A 24319-nucleotide genomic window follows, 5' to 3' on the forward strand; every position below is an offset into this window, starting at 1 on the left:
TGTGCATAATACAGTGAAACAGGGGTGTTGCTAGGTCTAGAAAAGCTCAGGGGCTAAGCTAATGTCGGGACTGGCGGGATTCGGGGCTAGCTAGCATTTTGGTTGTAGCACCTGAGATTCTATCTGGGGCTGCAACCAAAAAATCCGTGGCTATAGCTGCCTCAGCCCCCCACCTAGCAACGCCTCTGCAATGAAATCCAGGCATTGTAATGCTGGTCTACTGTCCTATGAATTTTGTATGTTTCTTAGACTTTTGTCAAGCATAGAGAAACACGCAAAATGTATTAGAATACATTTGTTCCGTTTTGCAATTTTCATCCCAGATTGCGTCCCAGACCTTCTTTGTTTTTGGGAGGACTGAAGTGTTTCGCTATTAAGTGTTTTCAATGATCATCGACAGTTCATGGGTCCTCTGGTTATTTCGCCATCATCACCCTTCTTCTCCCACTTCTAGCCAACACAGCCAGGGGGCAGCACTCCAAACAACACATCAAAATACAAATAAAACAATTCTCAAAATACATTTTATTAAAGGCAGAAACAGCATCTCAGGCAGGCAGACATTGATGGCATTCTGGCCTAAAACAGCATTTCCATCCCATAGAGTTGTGGAGGAAAGCAATCACCGGAAACCCCTCAGCATGGTGGAGGTGTTGCTGCTCTGCAAAGTGAACACTTGTCTAACTACCAAGGATATAGTTTACCAAAGCATCTTTTTGGGGCGACAGGAGTAGATGTAAGGGGAAGAAATAGGAATGGGAAGAAGAATGTTTACCAGAGAATTCCCATCTAGGTAGGAAACTACTTGAACAGAAGGAAGGCTGCTTGAATCAGATGCTGCATCCTAGCTTCTGCTTATGTAGTTCAATATTATGGTAATTTTAATCTACATAACGATCGGGGAAGATCGCTCTGATCTTACTCATCAAGCAAGTATAAAACCCCTCGTCTCATCACACATAAACGTCACATCAATATAGAAAATGCTACATGTTCTTATTGATTTTTTTGTTTGTTTTTTCTTATCCTATCTACAGCATGATATAGTCCACCTGGTATATATAAATCAAACATCTTGTATTACTGGGGCAAATGTCCCACTGACTTCGTTGCAGGTCAGTCATACTTTTCGCAAGGACATATGAAAGAGCACCTTCAATCCAATACTTTTGAAATATCAAGCAATTTATTTCATTGTGATGCACTCTCCCTGATCTGGCTATTGACCACCAAATCATCCACCCAAGGATATAAATTCCGTCAATCTGCTTGAAATTTAATACAATTACCCCAATACCCCTGCAAACGATAGAGAAATAGTGGATGCAACTGAAGCTTTCTAGGATAAATACATTTGTGAAGATATGGTACCGAATTCCCTTTACCTTATTATATTTGAAATACATTTTCCAGCGCAAACTAATTGACCATGATGCAATCTCTCAGCCACCAGTTAAACCAGCTAATTTAAGACATATCATGGGGATAAGTATCACATTTTTTTAGAACTAATTTAAAATACCTTTAGAATGCTTACAATCCAATAAAAAAAGTTTTGTGGCAAAATCAATAAAACAGTTACATTGTTTGTAAAATGAAATGAATGCACCTTGCATCTAAAATATTTCCTGTATTTGTCCAGGGAACGAGGAGAATATGCCTCTCTTGAAATACTAGAGACTGACTAGTAAACTGGCATACACCCGGCTTGTTTTGACATTGGAGTATTTTACTTGTAAATTTGATAATTTGATTATTTTAACTTCTAAATAGTGTTCATCACTGCAATTGTATTTCGAATTGTTTGAGCACAAGGACTTTGTATTTTCAAATGTGGACAACGGATTTTCCCCAAATTTGGTTTATTTCTACTTCCAACTTTACATACATTTGGAATTTTTTTGAATGTTCACAATTTTTTACACAACACTATTATTATATTCCATATTGCAGTATTTTAGCACTGAAAAAATCAATAATTATATTTTCAAATTATGATTAGTTCCATAATTTGAGGCTTTGGTGTATTTTCACTTTCACATTTCCGACATTTGAATATTTTAATATATCATTTTCATAATCTACATCCAAAAGTGGGGGGCATTGCAGTATTTTCTAACATTCGTCATAAGTGTATTTAAACTTCCAAAATAGTAGATATTTGAAGTATGTTTACTTTCAGAATTTTGGACATTGTAGCATGTTTACCTTTACATGTTTTACAGTTAATAATGTATACTTCCAAAGTTTACACATTTGAATATTTTTGCTTTTGATGTTTTGATATGTGGGTTCATTTACTTACTTGTTTTGGACAGCAAATTATTTTTACTTAAGAAAACTACATCTTTTTTAAATTCTTTTTTTAATTCCACATTCTCCAGCCGCAATGAAACTGCACTCCCAAAGACACAGGGAGCCATAGGGATAAGTCACAAAAATCAAACAAGATCTCAGACGCACTGAAGTGGCATTCTGAAGTGTTTATCTTCCACAATTTGGGAGATGTTTTACTTTCTTAATTTTGGACTATAAAGCATTTTTATTTAGACATGTATTTGTCTATTTTTTTGTAGAAGACATTTTTTATTGAGTTCTCATGAAGGACTGGGGAAGGCCCGGGCCCGGATTCCCAGAGGGAGGAATTACCGGGCCCTCCGTACTCAGAATGGCCCGGTAATTCCCCATTCTGGGAACCCGGTAAAGGAGCCTGGTTTGGCAGCAGCCATAGAGCTAATTGAGCTCAGTGTGTATATAAACAGACCCAAAAACAAAGTATTGAGGAATGAGAGAAATAGTCCCTCTCTCAAACAACGCGGGGATTCCAATATTGGTATCGGAAGGGTCTCACTAAGTGGAAAACACGGCAGACAAATCAAGAAAAGAAATGTGTGACTGATTTGACAAAACAGTTTTTCTATACTTTTAGCAAAACTCCTGCAGTTTTGTACATCTGGGATTGTTTTGCTTCCACAACTTTAGAAATGAGTACTTTTTATTTAAAAACATATGGGCATGGGAGATTGTTCACTTCAACAACTTAAGCCATGACAGATTGTTCACTTCCACTATTTTTCTTTCACACTTTTGGTCATGAGTAGATTTGATGTGTGCTGTATTGCTTTCACAGTTTTGGGAATGTGGTATGCAGCTGCAAATCCTCAGCATAGGTGGTTGTTTACTCCCAGAATTTTGGAGATGATTGATTCCAAAACTTAATGGGGATTATTTTCATTTCCACACAGATTTCATGTGAACTGGACTACTTCCGATTATTTGAATGTGAGGGCATTATTATATCCATACATGTAGTGATATAGAAACATCTTAACTTGCATACTTTGGGGCATGTGAGCAATTCTTTATCCCAAACTTTGAGAATGGGAGAGTTTTGATTTCTGGAATTTTTAATACAGACTTTCACACTTCCACAATATTATCCCTAGGTAATGCTCTCAACTTTCAAAAATCGGGAATGCAGTATCTCGACAACTTTGAACATGGTAGATTTCTTAAATGTACACTTGGAGACACAGATCTTTTTCATGTTCTCAGTTCTTGGTAGGGGAGATTTTGATATACAAAACATTTGTCTGAGCGCATCCTCCCCTTTTAGTGCTATCAGCTACATACACGCACATGAGTCTCCACCCCACTTTAATACACAGATTGCATCCCGTTTAAAAAAATACAAAATGCATAATTTAGTCCACTGATGTCCTTCATAAAAGGCTTTTCTTCTGTTGTATTTCCATGGGCTTTGATATGTCACTTCCCTCTTTCTAAAGCGGTATTACACACTCTGCCCCCGGATACTCAGGGAGGTTCAGCTCAAACTTCTTCTGCAGATCATAGGGCAGAAACCGACCCGCTAGGAAATGGTGCTTTCCCAGGAATCGGGTAGCACATTTTTTTGGAGCTGCCAAAGAAATTAGAACTTCTGGGCTTATGCCATCTGAGTTTCCTGCTTCTGCATCCCATCCTGTAGGGTGGAAGAAGAGATAGTTAGCTTTCACTCGCTGTTTTTATATACAGCACAGTCTCATCAGGTAATAATCAACACAACAAAAATGTAATCACATGAATTCCTAGTGTTGGGATTGGAAAGGCAAGACTATAGGCAGGATTTGGGAGTGTTCCATATGTACGAGGTGCATAGCCAAAGCTGTCTGCCTATCTCTATACCGAAATAGCATGAATTACTGTGAGTCTGTATTGAGCGGAAATGACAGGGTGTCTGTGTGTCCTAGGAATGGAATAGCAGTGATGATGTGAGTCACTGATGAGGCACAAGGGATACTGGTGATGGGACTAAGGTCTATTGACAAATTTGGGTGATTTTCAAGCATCCGAAATGACAGAGGAAAAAATGACTGAATGTTATTTGTTTGAAAATAACATCCGGTATTTCCTCCAGCAGCCATTTCAGATAACCCGATCCCACCCACCCCCTTACTTACCTGTCGGTGGCACACTCCACTGGTAACTTGATTATTGCATACGACTATGGGGCTATCCCTAATGTGCAGCTCCATAATACTAAAGTCCCAAATAAATGTACGACCGGGGACCCGTTCCAGAGACACTGGAATGCCCTAGAGCTCAGCAAAACTTGCAACTCAACATAGAGGGGCGGCTCCAAACTGTTGGAGCTGATATCAGGAAACGTTCGAACACAACAACGCTGCTCACTTCTGAGCTAACACTAGGGTCAGCTCTCAACAGCTCTCAACAGCTCCCACCTACAGGAGGCAACCCTCATGGCGCTCAAGGGGCGACGCTATGAACAAAATATTCAAGGTGCAAGTTCGAGCCCAGATTCATGCTCCTAACTCCTCCATGAACAATATGACAGTCCGACCTAACACATCGGTGGTAAATGATCAGCCCATTGGTTTTGAAAATGTGGAAATGGGAGAAACTGTCGAAGGCGAACCTACAGGACTTACAGAAGCCCAATGGGAAGCTGGGAGAGTAGTGGAATTGGCTAGCCGGGTGGCTGCTGAAGTACAGTTTAAAGAAGGTGTCTTTGACCCCACAGGTGATGAACACCTCACCACATGGACAGTTTTTGCTCCAGCTGAGAAGTCAGCAGCCACTGCCTCCTTGAAACACATTAAAAGACCCTTAGCAGCCCATAACAACAACACAAAAAAATGTTGAACAGCAAGCTCCAAGGACCACAAGGGAAAAAAAAGAAATCTTCGCCCAATGATCGTTGACAGTAGGAAAAGCACAAAATGAGAGAGTCCCACAAAATCCGATCCAATTGACTCATGGAAAAGGTGAATTGAAGTGTAACAAGAGAACCTATAGGAAAATAAAACCTTAAGGGCATCTTTTTTCGGAAAGCCTGCTAAAATATTTTTGGAAACACAAGTCCTGTGTAGATGAATCATCTAAAGAGTCAGTACACAAAATCTCAGATGCTGAGCTCCTTGAGGCAGCAGGGGACACATTGGGCTTCATTACGAGGTTCACGGAACGGGTTAACGGGCTCCCCTAATGGAGGCAGACCCGTTAAAACCATCCTGGGAAATTACGAGGTCCCCTCGGGGGACCCGGTAAGGACGCCTGGTAAAACCAGATGTCCTTACCGGGTCCCGCGAGGGGAAGAGGGAGCTAACAACGGGCCGCTCGTAATCGGCCCGTTGTTATCTCCCTCTCCCATTCCCATTGAGCCCTATGGGGGCTCAGATGGGAATGGGGAAGGCCCGGGCCCGGGTTCCCATAGGAAGGAATTACCAGGCCCTTCGTAATTACCCATTCTGGGAACCCGGTAAAGGAGCCCGGTTTGGCGGCAGCCATGGAGCTAATAGAGCTCAGTGTGTCTATAAACAGACCCAAAAACACAGTATTGAGGAATGAGAGAAACAGGCCCTCTCTCAAACAACACGGGGCTTCCAATATTGGTATCGGAAGGGTCTCACTAAGTGGAAAACACGGGTCCAAAGCTACCAGTGTCCAGGCCCCCTGGCCATTATCATCATACATAGGAGTCCCTGCCCAGACAGTGGCTGAGTCTACAACATCAACCCACAGAGAGGGAGAGAAGCATCGGGGGAATGATATGACAACACATGAGGACCTAATGGAGGTGGGAGGTACCCACCATGCCTCTACTCGAACTTTGGATCCAACTACACCGAGATGTCATAACAGAGACTCTGGTCAGCATCCCTGCTGGGGTTTAAATTCTGAAGTTTGTGACTCTCACATGATCACCCCAAGGTCAAAAGAAAGAAGAACAGACGAATCCCAGGAGACTAGATCAAACAACTCAGCAAGGAAACCAGACCTTTTATCAATTATGTCCACTGTGACGATTGCCCTAGCACCCTTTTCCAAATTGTATGAATCGCTGAATGACGTAATGAAAGATCACACGACCCTAACTACCATGATGCACACAAAGCTGATATTCTTGGAGGGCTTCATTACATCATTGGGAAAATCACCTTATCCAGAGAACTCCCAATATAATCGAGTGGAAAAGGGATGCCAGACAACGGGGTAGATCTAAGAGTCCCAAAGCGGAGCCCCAAGCTGGAAGGAACAGACTCAGGTGACCACGTTGACCTTACTTCTGACTTCTATAAGGGAAGTTTATGAATTTCCTTGAAACAAAAACAAACAGAGTTAAATCTGGTCCATCAACCTGAAGGAACATGAGGAAGATCTCTCATTGCCCACAGCACAGACAACGCCTAGCCAAACCAGCTAAATTAGGGCAAAAAACAGGTGTGTTCTCCAAAGCCCAGTTGATATAACAAGGGGATCACCACCGTCATGAAAAACTAGAGTAACCACCCTTACAAGCCCCCTTCGGGAAGGTGGTAGCAAAGATTATTTTGATCTTTGGCAAAGAAAACATGAGACGTGTACAAGAGAGAACAAACAAAAAACGAGATCAAAAGGGCATGACCATCACAGTGAGTCAAAAACTCATAGAAGAAATAATAAAGGAGATCAGGACTCCACCTCAAGCAGCTCCTAGGAGGTTTAACTTGGGCCGGATAGTCCTACAAGTACCACCTGCAGACACAGTGGTGAAAACAGACATAGTTAAAAACACCATACGGTTATACCAAGCAACGAAGATGAAGAATCAATAGATTTTATGGAATTATCGCAGTACTCTGTGTAAAATTCAGAATCTGACCTCCCAGTAACGAAGGAGAAGGGAGAGGGCAAACCGAGTACTGAGCGAGGGTCGAATAAAGAAGCTACCCCGGTGGAGAATTTGAGCCCGCCCATATCATGCTTCCTGACCTTGTCGGAAAAAAGGAGGACAACTACAGTGGGAGCAGTGAAGAACTGCTCAGGGCCCACATCCTCTCACCCACTTGATAAACATTGAAAGATCTTAACCCTGCTCGTATGGAGAAGGAACAAAACAGGGCCTTCAAACAATGTGGAGCAAATGGCCATGCACCCCCAAATCAAAGAGCTGTCGCTTCAACTGTCAGAAAAAATGGGAAACCATAGAGAATGCCGAGGGGTAGACGGAAGAAGTGATAAAAGAAGAGCTAAGTCTCCCAGTGAGCAAGGAAAACACCTGGCTAACACCAAGAACTACAACTCACAAAGCTATAACCAAGGAAGTAAGTGCATGTTTAAATTAGAAAGTCTATTAGGCAGGAGAAAAGCTGATCCTTAATAGGAAGACAGTGATTCAAGTCTTCCATTGTATACCGAATTTAGGCCAACTGACTACGGACGACCTAAAGATTGTAGAATTTGGAATAAAACATTGTACAGATATTGTATACCTTCACATTTCATCATCAGTTGTGAAAGGCATGCTGATCGATTCTACAGAAAACGTACGCATCCTTGGTTTTGACCTTACACCAGTCGAGCAAATGGAACCTCAGTCATCGATGAATAAAAAAGAGGAAAATGTAAGGCTTAAAAAGGCGAGCGATCAACGTGAATCCAAGATCAGTTCTCCTCCCACCGCCAACACCTTGCTTAAACCGCAAACACCTACAAAATATGAAGATCCACTAGGGGTAGGCAGGGTACCAAGAGGCCCCAGACCAACCATAAAGGTTACATTCGAGGTGGAGAGTACTAAACCAGGTCCCCCCAAAGTCTCAGAGGAGCAAGCTATTCAACCACTGAGGAAGCGAGAAGAAGATTGGTCCTGGATCGCAGAAGCTTTAGTAGGGGAGCAAGAATAGCCACTCTGGATGCGGATCTACAAGACCAAGGACCCTATATAGAAACCACCAATTCAATCAAAGTCTATGAGCCAAGATTTCAAAATGGCATCTTGGAACACCAGAGGGTTTAGTCATTTGACTAGACCCAGTGACGTTAACCTTGGCTCATATGATTTACTGTGTCTGCAGGAAACCTGGTTGATGAGCACTCCCTACCTGGATGGATACGACGTGATCATAGCCCCGGCGGCAAAAGGAGATAAAGGTCGTCCATTCTCAGGCCTAATGATAACTTTAAAAGCGGGCTCTGGAATGGGCCTACCGAAGTTACTGTTTTCGGACCTCCATTGCCTTGCGATCTTGGTGAATTGGACAAACAGCCCCGATATGACTAATACAAAGACTTTGGGAAACATGGTTATTATAGCCTGTTATTGGAATTCCCACGCCATTACAAATACCAGCTCCCTAGAGACAATTCCCAGCATAATGCACGACACACTGGTAACTAACAACGCTACTCATATAGTGGTGTGTGGTGATTTGAATGCCATATGCCTGTCCTCTTCAAGGAGTTGGAACGAGTCAAACCCTAACTCCTCAGCAATTAAAAGAGGCAAGCTATGGTCAGGAGTAATGCGATCATGGGATATGCACTGTTTGACACTGAGAGATTGCTATGGTTCCAAGGGGGCCCCCACCCGGGAAAGAGGCAGCCAGTCGGCGGACCTGGTCCATATTTATGTTTCACATGAACTGCTCCAGATCTTGAAAGGATACAAGGTCATAAGAACATCGAACGGTGACCATAATCTTCTTTGTATGACATTAACCACAAAGTTGAAATCTCAGGATCAATTCATGAAAACGGAAGTCGACGGGAATAATGGGGGGAATCGATTGAGCCTAAAACATAAAAACATCACAAATTTAACAAAGAAATACATCAGAGGTGTAGAAGGAGCTGAATATGTTATTGACTCAGTAGACTACAGACCTCTACTAGATACCTTTAGTAGTAAGAGGTGGGGGAACAAAAAGTCAAGAAAACGTGGGTTGCACACTTATGATCCTATTCTGGTGGAGAAACTGAGACACATGAGGCAACTCAAGTGTGCTGCAGCAATCTCCGACCAGAAAGACCTTAAGGAACAAGCAGCAAAAGTATGTAAGGAATATAAATCTTGGATCTTTGCCTGAAGACATAAATTGTTCCAACAGGACTCAGAGCAAATGCTAAGGACTCTAAGTAGTAAAATGTCTAAGGACTTTTGGTCTCGCATAAAACAAACTTCAAAAATGTCGTCAAAGACTCACAACAAAATCCAGTGAGTGAAGCAGTTTGTAAAGATCACTTCTCAACTCTGTACAGGGGCTAAACATTTATAGCTCAGCTTTCAACATCGCCACATAGAGGGAAGTCTTGGTGTTTCAAACATGACGTGGAGGCAATCTTGGCAAATATTTTCAAATTAAACCCATCCAGAGTACCGGGTCCTGACGGTCTTACCAACCTATGTTAAAAGAACATCCAGAAGAATGGACTCTTTTTATACATGAACTATTTAAGAACGTTTTCCAGCAAAGGTCAATACCAGAGTCATGCAAATTCGCGACAATAGTACTTATCTTCAAAAAGGGGGAAAACGAGGATCCCAAACATTATAGGCCTATCGCGCTACTAGACGTGATTGGCAAACATTTTGGATCTTTTCTACTGGAGAAATTCCATGACTGGACCAAGGTGTCTGACTCAATCGACCCATATCAAACTGGATTTGTGAAGTCAATAGGTACATCAGCAAACTTCATGCTACTCAACCTTTTAAAAGACAGATCCCACCAAGGCAAAGGAAAGATATTTATGGCATTTGTCGACCTTGTGCAGGCCTATGGTCGAGTGGATCGGAATCTGTTGTGGGCAAAATTGGAGGAAAGGAAATGCCCGGATGATGTAATGGACCCCCTGATCGCCCTTCACACAGACACCAGGATAAGAGTTTGCCTAAACCGTGCTGGTTTACTCTCTACTGCAATTCCTTCCTTTCAAGAAGTAAAGCAGGGGTGCCCATTGGCCCCTGCAATTTACAACTTTTTTATCTCGGAGATCTGGCAATTTGAATCTCAGCTGAGATCTTTTCCACCAACTATCGGGGAGGAGAAACTTCTAGGCTGCTATACGCAGATGATCTCATACTGATTGATCAAACCAAAATAGGACTCCAACGGCAGCTGGATAGCCTACAGATATATGTAAAGCTTAACTCGCTAGAGATAAACCAACTCAAGACCAAAATAATGTCTTTCCAACAAGGAAACTCAAAGAGAGAACCGTTTACATAGACTTTGGGGGCACATAAAATAGAAAAGGTTGAGACATTTAAATACCTGAGAGTCATTGGCAACAACAGCTCTGTGGAGACTCCCCAGCAAGACGCCTTAATTGGGGAAGCAAAAACACTGTCAATCCAAGCATAATTAATGGACAAAAACTATGGTTGTTTTTCCTTGATGGCGGCCATGAAATTCTACAAGGGTAAGGTGGTTCCCACACTTACATATGGTGTGGAGGCAATCCCAGACATCCTGCAGATACTATGGATAAGACTGGAAGCCATTGTTTGGAGAAATAATTGTAAACTTATCAACTGCTACACCAATCGCCTTAATCCGCAGGGAACTAGGTCTTCCATCACTCCACGCAACAGTGGAGTGGAAAGAGCTGGCATTCTTTCGGAAAATAACACTCCCATCTAGCCCAACGGTTTTGAAGCTACTGAATCAAGCCTATGCTGTCAAAATGGGCAAATGCTCTTAGAAAGAAATTAGAGGACCTCGGCTGCACAGAAGATGATCTTAGGACGAACCCGATGCCAGTCATGAAGAAACTCTTGGAGCTCGATTGGATCATTACAGAAGAGAAGGCAGCGGCTTGCAAGCTTGTTAGAGACCTGCGCCCGAACAGTAGGAAATTAAATAAGCCACGCGCTTACCTCTTAAAGTTCCCAAGCAGAATATACAGGGACACTTTCATGAGAACGCACCTTAATATGATCCAAACAAACGAAAACAAGGCAATCCGTGGAACTAGTCCAACCAATGCATGTAGATTCTGCCTAGACCCAGAGCAAGTAGAAACAATTAAGCACGTGATGATGATATGTCCTGGGTTGACGGCAGAGCGTGAACCTTTTCTTAAACCACTCATGCAAAATTATAACACAATGGACGACGAGAGTCGATGGTCGGCTCTGATAAACTGCGCTAATACATCCTGGGTTAACGCTGTAGTTTAATTTATATGGAAGGTTTTTCAATTAGGAAGTTGAACACTGTTGGTGAAGGAATAACGTCAAGCAGAGTCTCGACATTGAAGGGACAGTAAGATGTAAGTTTTGCGGTACTGTGGGGACGCCTGTGTGGAGATGTGCATGGATGGGAAGCCGATAAGGGTATACAACGTGAGCTCATCGCGGAATCAAATATTTTATTTAACTTTATTTTATTAGGAAAAGACGAAATTGGAACTTATAAATTGGAAATTGGGGATTTTTTTTCTTCTTTCTCTGTAAAAATTGCAATGCAATTAAATCAAATAAAAAATATCAAATAAATAAGAGAGCAGTACCTTGACGCCATCCTTTAACACCAGTAACAATCTCCCTATCCTCAAGAAAGTCCTCAATGCTCCCAAAGAGAATCTAAGAATCCTCCAGAAAAACAAGTCTAAATCCTCAGGAAGAACATGAAACCTATCAGGAAGAATATCTACTCCCTCTGGAAGAAGGCCTAGATCACATGGATTAACTTTTACAAAACTCAAAAAAATCTTCAGGAAGACCTTTCCAATCCTCCGGTAGAGCATCTGCACCACTGGATAAAGCATCTATGCCCAGGATCCTAAGGATTAATGGCTACATCTTCAATAAGAACTTCCAACACTCTCCCTAAGGACTTACATTCACACCATCTGGAAGAATGTCTGCATCTACCAAGATGAATGTGCAATCCTTCAGAATGAATAACATCATCAGGACGACCCTCACTAGCCACCATAAACACATTAAGACTATTAGAAGAGGTTCTGCTCCATAATGAAACATCTGCACCATCAAAAAGATAATCTGTTCCACATGGAATAATTCTAACAACAAAATGAGAAAACGCCAGAAGCAAATATGCAGCATTTAAAAGATAATCTAATACATGATAGTGAAAGTCCTTCTGGAACAACAACTGCATTATCTGAGAGAATGCTGCATACTCAGGAAGACCATCTCAACCCTTGGCAGTGACATCCACAACATTAATAAAATTGAAGGTACAAGAAGTGCACACTGAGGAAAAGTATTTCCGGTAAATAAAGCATATTTGTTTGTATCCATTGAAAAATCTTTGCAATCAAAAAGCTGGAGTGTCTGACTTGCATTCACTAACTACTAACAATGCATTAAGAAAAGTGTTATACAATTAATAAGAAGGACTAAACTCTCAGAACTTCCAAACCATCATCAGTAGTAATGATTTTGCAGTCAGAAAAGTGTCTACTTTCCAGACTGGAGTTCCAACACATTCCATTAGAAACTTGACACCGTATTGAAGAACTCTTTTAGGAAGAATGTCAATACCATTGTTGAGAACCTTAGTATCTTTGCAAAGAACCTCAACTCCTTCTAGAAGAATGTCAACTGCCTCATTAGGAATGTCAATGGCTTTGAGAAGAACCTCAACATCCTCTGTAAGAACCTCAACACTCTCTACAGGAACCCCAACTCCTTCAAGAAGGGCCTCAGAACCCTCACTCAGATTGCCAATGTCTTTGAAACACAATTTACGTGATGTATAAGCGCCTTACAAATGCACAATAAACTTTGAGAAGAACCTCAACACCCTCCTTAAGAACCTCAACTCTTTCAAGAAGAACCCCAGCACCCTCATTAAGAATATCAAAGACTTTTATAAGAACCTCATCACCCTCTGTAAGAACCTTAACTCCTCAAGAGGAACCTCAGCAGCCTCCTTAAGAAAATCAATGCCTTTAAGAAAAACCCCAGTTAGTCACACTAGGAAGTCCCTCACCCATGAAGAGAAGGGAAACTGTAATCATATACCAACAAAATTTCATTATGGGATACATTGAGTAAAAAGACCAGACAAACTTTATACATTAGAATTAATCAAAACGTTATGTACAGACTTGCGAGCGGGGAGCTACACAATTCAATAAACCATCAATACTCTAAATAATGCATTACATTTGTATTAAGATTCAGGAATACTCTTATCAATGCATTATGGCATGAATACTATATTACAAAGACAAACATAGTGCAAACAGTACTAAACGTGCTAGTGCATAAAACTAACAATACAAATACTAAGCAGCTCAAACAGCATTCAGTGTAAGATGCAATGGTGATGCAACTTAAAACAATTGTCACAAATTATTATTCATGGTTCATTTAATTGTGTCTCCCCCTAATCTAAATTCTGTCCATTATGTTTTTTATTAATTCTAACGTATATGATATGTTCCTACTTTGTCATGTTTTTATCCTGTGAAAAGCTTTTGTTGATATATGGTTTGAGAAAAACCTCAATATCCTGTGTAAGAATCTCAACATTTTTGCTAAGAAATGCAAAACCGCTGTATGAACTGTCCCACATTCCATAAGAACCATGACTCCTTCAAAAAGAGCCTGCACACCCTCTCTTAGAATGTTAATTAAACATATTCTCAACACCCTCTGTAATAACCCCTATGCCTTCAAGACAAACCTCAGCATCCTCATTAAGAATATAAATGCCTGAGGGAAGAACACAAAATGTCAATATCCTCCATAAAATCTTCAAATCCCTCAAGAAGAACGTCAACTCCCATATTCTGAATAACTATACCTTTGTGAAGACCACAATGACCACTGTACAAACCTCGACCCTTTCAAGAAGAACCCCAACTCCCTCATTCAGAGTAAGTATGCCTCTGAGAAGAACCACAATGCCCACTCTTCCAGAAGAACCTCAACTCGCTCATTCAGAATAAGTATGCCTCTGAGAAGAACCACAATTCCCACTCTTCCAGAAGAACCTCAACTCGCTCATTCAGAATAAGTATGCCTTTGAGAAGAACCACAATGCCCACTCTTCCAGAAGAACCTCAACTCGCTCATTCAGAATAAGTATGCCTTTCAGAAGAACCACAATGCCCACTGTATGAACATCAACTCCTTCAAGAAGAACCTCAACTCCCTCATTCAGAATAAGTATGCCTCTGAGAAGAACCACAATTCCCACTCTTCCAGAAGAACCTCAACTCGCTCATTCAGAATAAGTATGCCTTTGAGAAGAACCACAATGCCCACTCTTCCAGAAGAACCTCAACTCCCTCATTCAGAATAAGTATGCCTTTTAGAAGAACCAGAGTGGCCATTGTTCAAGAAGAACCTCAGCTCCTGCATTCAGAATATCAATGCCTTTCAGAAGAACCACAACTCCACCTGTACGAACATCAACTCCTCCAAGAAGAACCTCAACTCCCTCATTCAGAAAATCTATGCCTTTGAAAAGAACGACAATGTACGAACCTCAACTCCTTCAAGAAGAACCTCAACACCCTCATTATAAATATGAATGACCCTGTTTCTTCCTCTACCTATTCCATTACCTTCGTTACCCCTGCTCCATACTGGTAACCTCCTGGGTGCACCTGCTTCTTACAGCCCTCCTTTGGTTCCCGACTAGCTTTGTGCTTTATAAATCCCTTGTATACAATGCCTTCAAGGTGAACATTAAAACCCTAAACTCTTTCAAAAAGAACCTCAACACTTTCATTAGGAATTTCAATGGCTTTGCGAAGAACCGAAGCCCCCTCTGTAAGAATGCCAATATCGTCCACCACAGCCGTTCATAAAAAATGTCAACCACCTCTAGAAAAGCAACGGGCCTCTCTTGCTCATCAAACACCACTCAGGGCACAAAGAGCTGATGATAAATAAACGAACGGAAGCCTTTTAGCGCTTTCATAGCCAGAGAATAACCGCTGAATAAATGCTATTCGCTTTGCGGGAAACATGGCACGTCATGCGATAAACCGACACTGCCAGCCTCTTCAGACTTGGAATTTACACTTTTTACATAAAAAAAGGGTTTGTTTTCTTCGCCTTGCTTGCGAGCGCAGCCAAACGGCTAAAACAGACGGGGCCCGGCAGACGCTGTGTTCCCCATGACCTCATGTCTCGCGCCTTCTGGAGCGCTGGAGAAAGTTCATGAATGAATCTTTAGAGAACAGGGGGGCCCAGTCTGAGCCCGACCGGGGGCTGTCGGGCCCTGCTACCGAAACCACGGCCGGGCTTTCAGCAGAGGCTGGAAACCCCACACAGTAGCAGGCCTGCAGCCCATAAAATCCGCGCTTATAGGCTATCATTTACCGCATTCATTACAGGAATGGGATTTTCAGAAATACGCAGGTCACTGTACACGGCCGTTTATGTTATACGAGTTGGTCTGAGCATGGCATTGGAGTGCTTATACATGAATAGACTGTCTGAAACAAGCTCCCTTATATTGACTTTATAACCGCGCGAATGCTCCCAGGAGAGATATATTGAGGCCAATTCACAAATCTAATGGTTTTTCCACAAATGATGAAAAACCACTGCATTCCGCCGCTGGGGGCGAAAAAGGGAGTGATTCACAAAAGGGAAATTGCCCGCAAAAATGCCTTGGTGGAGGCGGATGTTTGCCACCAGCTGAATGTTCATCACGGGGTGCAGCGGGAATGGTGGCTGCCTCCCAGAGTGCACCTCTCATTCATGACGGAATGTGCTCTGGCACGTGGGGCCCTTACATCTTTATTTATTTATTTATTTTTTTTATTATTTTTTTTATTTTATTTTGACACTTGTATAGCGCACCAAACCACGAGGTTTCTGGGCGCTTTTAACTTAACAATACAGTTACAGTAAATGCTTCAGGTTACAGAAAAAGGAAGCGTAGAAGGTGGATTACATCATGGAGTGTGAAAAAGTTAATACATTGTACACCTAATACATTCTCACCTGCACCTGGTATTTACTCACCACAAGACAGGTGCATGTTAAAAAAGCGCAATGCAACCGTGGTCACAATGGCCTCATCCTGGATTCCACTGCACTGGAGTGAAAGTGCAAAGCATGAGCGTTTTCATTCTTTTTACATAGTTATCACTAAAGCAGGGACAGAAATGTTAAACGTGTTTTTCCAGCGATGGGTTCCTGTCAATGCATACTTTTTGCGAAGCAATGTTTATTATAATGTGCCCTTCCCCTAAGTAAAAGACAGGAACTTAAGTTGTTCACCTTGGGCCTAATTTGAGGGTCAACAGGGTGCAAATTTGTGACTTGACTTCTGCCCTGCAGGAGTACAAGAATGATTAGAGTCTAAAACGCCCACTCAGCCTTAACACACTTCTACAAACCAAGAGCCAACACAATCATAAAGGTAAAATAGGGACTGTAAAGAGACATACCTCCTTCACCCTTTGTGGTGATGTGGGCAGATGGAAGGCTATGTTCTTAAGAGTGGTGTGAATGAGGTTCAGTAGCAACCCAAACAGCGAAGTATTACAGTCCAAAATAAAGGAATGTCCAATTAAGGTTCTATAAAAATATATACTTTAATCAGACACACCATTTATAATACCAACCAACCAGCAAACACCTTACAAACTTGCCACTTTAGAAGAAACACAGAATATGCACAGACAGAATAGAAGCAGCACTCTGGTTGATGACACAAGGGGAGAAAGGCAATCAAAAGACCAAAATATTCAAAAGGATATTTGTCTGAAAGGGGATTAAAATGACTTATGCAGTCTCTAGAGAACAAAGGTGGACCGTGGGCAGATATTGGTCAAGAATACATTTGCCAATGTCTTGGTGGTTCATCAGCGTCAAACCAGGCTTCTCGGCACTGTTCGCAGTGTCGGCCCGGGTCGAGGATGCAGCAGTCACGATGGCTGGCGGCAAGCTGGCATTGAATCATGGTTGAATGGAAGGTGGCTGCAGTCTCGAATCGTCTACTCATGCTGTGCGTATTTGGCGGACCCCAGGTTCAGTCGGCGGTCGCAGTTCGATGGTGGTGAGCTGGTACCAGGATGCGCAGGCAAGTGAATTCTATGCAGAGGCTAGCAGCTCACTGTTCGAGGAACACCAGGATCGGTCGATTGACTTAAAGGGATGGTTCGCCCAAACATTTTTATTTCAAAAATAGATAGGCAATATTAAAAAAAATCGATTGACAATTTTTTTTTCTCCAAGTCCCTATGTAAAATTTTTAGCAAATCAAGCTCAAAGAAAGCACATGGGGGCATCCATTTTGTGAAATGGATGCCTGCCGCTGTTCTCGCTTTGGTTTTTGCGGCACTAATGAAGGAAAAGCCAGCCAGCTGTAGTAAACAAAAGCTACCACTGGGTGGCTTTCCCTTCATTGGTGCTGTACACGGAGGACGGGGACCGGAGACTACAGGCAGAAAAGCTGCAGCTGCATCTCAATAAGTGCTATTTTTTAAATAAAAATAAACACTAGCTGCGTTTTTTTTTCTAAGTTTTCCGGGCTGGAGGAGCCCGGAAAACTTAGAAATAAAAGTGCAGCTTTAAAAACGTTGTATTTATGTTTGCGGTAGATTTTTAAGCGACCCCAAACATAAATACAACTTTATTGTGTTTGAAAACGCTGCAGTTTTTCTTTCTAAGTTTCAATGTGATGTAATGTGTTAAAGGACTTCTAATTTTAAGAAAGGTTGATCGTATTAACAAAATGAATTATTATCTTAAGGTAAATATTTTAGGTTTCGTAGGATTGTAATGAGTATGATTAATTCGATTGTATTGGTTTAATTTGTGTAGCTTAAAAGTTTTGTAAAAAGAATTTTCTTGAATAACTTTGTAAAGGTTTATAAAAACCAAAACAGTAAAGATAATAATAATAATAATAATAATAATAATAATAATAATAATAATAATAGTAATAATAGTAAGGAGATTGAAAGCCTGTTTAAATTATTCTAGTCCTCATATCCCTTCTGGCATTAAAGTGCAACACGCGGCCACTGGGAAAAATACAGATTTGTACGAATTTCTAAGTGTCTTCCCACTTGTAAAAGCAGCCTGCAGGTGTTCAGGCTCTACATTCAAGTTTACAGAAACACAGAGAGCCAGGTCCAGCTTTGGGAGAACTAATCGTTCAAGTGGAATCCCTTCAAAGTGCAGCGAACTTCCCAAAAAATGCAAACATTCCAGTGGAAAGCAACAGGCAGATGGTATCTCACAAAGACAAACCTAACAAAGGGCCCACTGCAAGTGCCCTTCATTGCAATACTAAAACAAATGTACCCACAACAGGACAGCACGCCACCTCAACAATCTAAAAAGGAAGCCCTCAATGCAGTGCTGCACAACACATGCACTATCCCTACACGACTCAAGAAGACCGTTATTTATGGGCTATTTGGGAATAGGACACCACCGCTGCAAGTGCCTCACAATGCAGTACTCAAGCAAATACACAGCAGGAGACAGAAGGCAGGGCGCCTCCGCTGCAAGTGGTCCACGCGCAGTACTAAAGCAAATGCACAACAGGTGACAGAAGGCAGAACACCACTGCTGCAAGTGCCCCACACTGCAATACTAAAGCAAATGCACAACAGGTGACAGAAGGCAGGACACCACTGCTGCAAGTGGTCCACACTGCGGTACTAAAGCAAATACACAGCAGGAAACTGAAGGCAGGACACCACCAGTGCAAGTGGTCCACACTGCAGTAATAAAGCAAATGCAAAACAGGTGACAGAAGGCAGGACACCACTGCTGCAAGTGGTCCACACTGCAGTACTAAAGCAAATACACAACAGGAGACTAAAGGCAGGACACCACCAGTGCAAGTGCCTCACACTGCAGTACTCAAGCAAATACACAACAGGAGACTAAAGGCAGGATACCACCAGTGCACCACTGCAGCAAGTGCCACACACTGCTGTACTAAAGGAAATACACAACAGGAGCCTGAAGGCAGGAAACCATTGCTGCAAGTGGTGCACACTGCAGTACTTATGCAAATACATAACTGGGGACTGAAGGCAGGACACCACCGCTGCAAGTGGTCCACGCTGCAGTAATAAAGCAAATAAGCAACAGGGGGCAGAAGGCAGGACACCACCGCTGCAAATGGTCCATACTGCAGTACTCAAGCAAATACACAACCGTAGACTGAACGCAGGACACCGTGGCTGCAAGTGGTCCACACTGCAGTGCTAATGCAAATACACAACAGCTGACTGAAGGCAGGACACCACCAATGCAATACAAAATGGTGACCCTTGGTGCAGGGCTAAAGCAAGTGCACCTCACACAAAACAGGATATTACCAGAGCAGTACTGAAAGACAACCCTCACTTCAGGACTGAAACAATCCAACCTCAGTGGAAGATATTCCCGACACTTCCTGTGAGATGTTTGCAGATGTTGCTTTTCATGCCTCTTTTCCAATCCCTCCTCTAGCTGCATGTTGTCATCCACTAATATATTTGCAGGTAAAAAAGTCTTGGCATTTGCATTGTCTTTTCAACCTGTTACAATGTTTTTGAGAGCTCCCACTTTGTCCCATGACACACACATGAGTAGCCCATCCTGCCTGTGTATTTCTCTTCCTTGTGTAAGACTGTATTTATTTATTAATTTATTGTCCTTAGACAGTGATGAAGATATTGCCACGCAGCCATTTCAGAGTGTGTCTGGGCTACTCATGCATGACATGCAACAACTTGAGAAAACCCTGACCTCCATTCACCAGTACTAGTGTCTGAAGGCCACTTAAGCAGCTCTTAGCCAGGTGCCAGTCCAGCTCTCATTCCTAGGCGGTTAGCTTCTTTGTGAGTGCTGCATGTGAGCTATTTCAAAGGATTTCCTGAAACCCAAAGAAACTACATTCATTACTCCTTCCAAGACCGGACTCGAGTTCTTCCACTCCAACAACTCCCGCCATACTACACGGCTAATAACAGTAACATAAGAATTCCATGTAATGGCTGGCCCATATCTTTACATTGCATGTCAGTCGTTTTTATACAGTGTTATACTTGTGTGTGTGTGTACTTGATATTAGCAGCAGATGCCTTTGAAAGAATTCGGTTGTAAAATACACTATTATTTCATGGTTGCTATCTGGGGAGACCCCCGCTGCGCCATACCTCAGCATCCCCTTGGGTAAAGAGTTGGGGGAGCATGCAAGTTCTACCAATTATTGAAATATTAAGGATCCATACAGAAAGCCCCCGATCCCCCTTTGCCCGTGCCCCCAGACCTCCTTCTGATGGCTCGGCCCGGGCCACTCCTCACCTGACGGCACATCCAAGCTGACGATGGGGATACGGATGAGCTTCAGGGTGGTCAGGATGCTGCAGTAGGGCTCCTTCGCCCCCCCAGACTCGCACTCCAGCCCTAGGATGGCGTCCACCACCAAGTTATAGGCGTCATTGATGAGCTGCACCTGTATGTGGGGTGGGGGGACAGACTGTCAGATGATGTGCACAGGTAGTAAACTCTACAACCCACTCTGGATGTCCAGAATTTGGAAAGAGCTGAACAAGGTGCTTAGCACATTTCTAAGCGCTCCGTACTTTGACACATACAGAATCATGTGATTTTTTGAGAGCTCATACAATTTGGTTATTGCCAACGCCAGGATTAGTACTGATGCTTTGCTCTCAGTAGTGAAGAACTTACTAAACTAGTCCTCTTCCCCGGATAGCAATACAGAGCATCAGCTCGCCTGTCTCGGCAAGTAACACACACTTTCTAAATGCAAGAAATGTTGCTAAAAGTAATCGCTTACTAATTCATAAATACTCTTAAGGACATGAACAGTCCTCTTACTTAACTTTTCCTTTTTTGTGAAGTAATCGAATTGTTGGGTTATGTTGGCTAACCTAATACAACACAGCTCAAGATAACATATCCTAGCATGACAACATAACGTAGCATAATATTGGCATACCATCACAATGAATACAATATAAAAAAGCCTAAGGCATACACAACCAAGGAGTGCATTATTATGTATTAACAGACCGTTGGGTTCACTCTCTATTGCCAGTGTCTCAATCGATATGATTGGTTATTTATAATGCGCTTAACACCCAGAGGTTTTAAAGCAGGAAGCCGGGGATCGAACCTTTGTCGCTCCAAGACGAGAACGTTGTCCCTGAGCTACCCTCCCGATGATGAACTTACCTCCCGTTCTCGCGATTTAAGCTAGAATATGCCCCCCTTCTGTCACCCTAAAAATAGGGACACAAGTGGAAAACGTGTGGAGGCACCGCTGGGGTAACCTCCTGAAGAAACGAGCCCGTGAAGGCCATTCTAATCAGAACCAGAGATTTTGTAACTATAAACAGATATCCACCGCTCACAGACAAATACCTGATTTTGAGCGTTTCATGCAAGTGATCATTTGAAGAAAAACATCCTGAAACTGATTGCAGTTGACTAGAAAGGTCATATGCTGAGGAAATGACCTCGTGCCTTCTCAATGGTGTCTTTAGGTCTCTGGAACCCCCGCGTCATGGATCCAGAAGTTAGGGAAGTTAGCGAACATTTGAGGATTCGTAAACAGCCCAGCTGCACCCTTGGCGGGTGGTTGCCGTGATTGCTTATGTTTTATTTATTAATTGCATCTTCAGGCATCTGTAGTGGCCAATAGAAATAAGCAGCATCCTGTAAAACGACCTCAGCATACTGGTTTAAGTCCACAGGGCAGTTAAGAAAGATGCCAGACAGCTGCACAACTTGCAGTGAGGTTAGGAGGTCAGGATTACAAGCTTGACCACTCTGCCTCTCTGTGATTTATACCCTCTTCTCCCACTGAGAACAATTTGCTAAGTTTTTTCCAAGAGTGACCTTTATTTCCCATTAAACACCCAGGGCCCGATTCATTGAATATTTTGTGCGGGGGGGAAATAGTGACTTGCGTGACAAACTGCGTGCAAAATCCTGTTTGTTGATTTATGGAACCGAATGTGCAGGACTTTTCTAGGTCTTGCATGGAGTTCTCGCAGGCTCAGCACGTCTCAGCGAGCTGTCAAGTGCCTTGTGTGAGACACCAAACAGAGCATGGGCGTGGCTTGCACAGAGGCTGGGAAGGGGTCAAAACACAGAAAATTGGGAAGAACATGTTAATAAGTAGGCGTTCCGAGGAACGGCCCACAGGCGGTCACTCGCATGCCCACAATTGCGCCAAAGGACACATATTCATGGAACCACACACCTAGCCTTTCAGCATAGAAATGGCCACGCAAATCCCTCGATCTCTACGGCACCCGAAGGCAGGCGTAAAGACACTTGCGCATAGGAATCGCAGCATGGATGTGGATTTGCGTATCAGATTTAGGGGTGCGCGTATGCAACCGGGGTTCCGATCTAATTTAGGGGGCGCATACGCAGTGTAGCGAGGTGCAGGTACGGTTTATGGGGGTTCACACGCAGCTTTTCCGAGTTTAACCCGAGTTGCGAATTTTCATGCGCATGTTGTTGGGGTGCCGGCAACAGTTACGGGGGACCATGCGCCGGCATCCACGAGATGCAGGCATGCTTGCGTGGGACCAAATGCACTGTTCGAAGGGTGCATGTATTTGCACCTGGGGGAGCACGCAAAGGTAGCTGTTTTGGCTGTTTATGCTCCAATGGGGGAATGTCAGGGGTGTGCGGGCGCAAATTGCAAATACGGTTACTTTGCACAGTACATTCCATGAACACACTTGGCGCACATTTTTTAATCTGCATACAGGCTCATGCAGTGTCTTTCTCGGCGCACAGCAATTGCAGGAGAAATGCGCACTTTTCCTTGAATCGGGCGCCCGGTTTGCACAATCCCAATATGCTCATAGCTTGCCAATCCCTGTATCTTCCAATTTTGCACAGTTCTGGAATTTGTGAAGCCTGCACAGTCACAGCATATTCACAGACTCCATATGCCAGTATTCACCAAGTTTGGCAATCCCAGTGTTCAGAATGTCTGTATATTTATAAACTGTCATCCCAAAATACCCCGTTTGGCATACCAAGAAAAAGCCCCAGGTTGACAACACCAGTATTATTTATAGTTATTTGGACAATCCCAGCGTACTCCAAATTATCCACGCCCACTATACACATATTTTACGAAATCCAAGTTTGATAATTCTAGTAGACTCACAGTTTGACTAATTCAGAATATGCACAAGTTAACTAAAGCAGTATGCCAGGGTTGTCCAACTCCAGGCCACCAGTGCCATAACACAATGTTTCTTTTTTTGCTATGTATATTGAATTGTGGTATGCACTTTTTTCTCATGAATATTAATGAGTGGTATACTTCAAATCTGACGTGTTTTTGGCCCTTGAGGGCTGGAGTTGGACAACACTGCAGTATACTCTCTGTTTGAAAAATCAAGTGTAATCCAGTTTAAACATCTCCAGTCCACTCCCAGTTTGGCAATCTCAACACATTCCCAGTTTGACAATCCCGGTAAATTGCGTATACTCCTGGAAAAACGGAGCAGTTTATTCATAAGTACGTCTCTATGGTTTAGGAAATCACAAGTGATTCACAAAAGGATTTACACATTTTCTATCAGCGTCCTTCTGACATCTCTGATGCACAGCTGCATCATTTACAGATGGTTAACTTACTGCAAGACATGACAATGTGTGCATTCTCAAGGCCTTGTTCCGGGCGTAGGGGGTAGTGGGTGTGTCAAGGGAGTTACTGAATGAGGAAGATACTGTTGGATGGGAAGAATGAAAGTGAATACAAGTATGTGTGAATATTTGAGGTGTGTAGAGTAGCATGGATATGTGTTGGACAAATATGCCCCACTTTCTCTGTATGTGCTCCTGGAGAGAGACTACTCGATTCTGAAAGATGTCTCGATTCAGAAAGACGTTACCAGGAGAAAATGAGATGTACTCCTGGAAAGAGAAGGGTAAGTCAGGAGTAAGTCAAGAGTTACTAATAGCAACTTCTTTGTGAATTAAATGGGCTCTCTATAGGAATTACTCAGAGTTTCTGCTGGGGACTTCTTTGTGAACCAGTCCTATAGGCTGCGAGAAGACCTTCTTTAATCAGATATCATTTACAGT

At 42.7% G+C, this 24319-nt stretch overlaps 1 protein-coding gene across 1 annotated transcript in view; it reads right to left on the reverse strand.

Moving 5' to 3' along the window:
* Positions 1-507: 507 nt before the first annotated feature.
* The window catches only part of YJEFN3 (YjeF N-terminal domain containing 3), an 850334-nt gene continuing 826522 nt past the window's right edge, over positions 508-24319 (reverse strand). The window contains exons 5-6 of the mRNA XM_069649058.1: positions 20540-20690; positions 508-3982 (exon numbers count right to left, since the gene is read on the reverse strand). Coding sequence (XP_069505159.1) covers positions 3783-3982; positions 20540-20690 — 351 coding nt within the window. The 3' untranslated portion in view covers positions 508-3782. The remainder of the gene's footprint in view (positions 3983-20539; positions 20691-24319) is intronic.

Source organism: Ambystoma mexicanum, chromosome 1p, assembly GCF_040938575.1.
Source record: "Ambystoma mexicanum isolate Mex_15411 chromosome 1p, UKY_AmexF1_1, whole genome shotgun sequence".
Taxonomy (NCBI): domain Eukaryota; kingdom Metazoa; phylum Chordata; class Amphibia; order Caudata; family Ambystomatidae; genus Ambystoma; species Ambystoma mexicanum.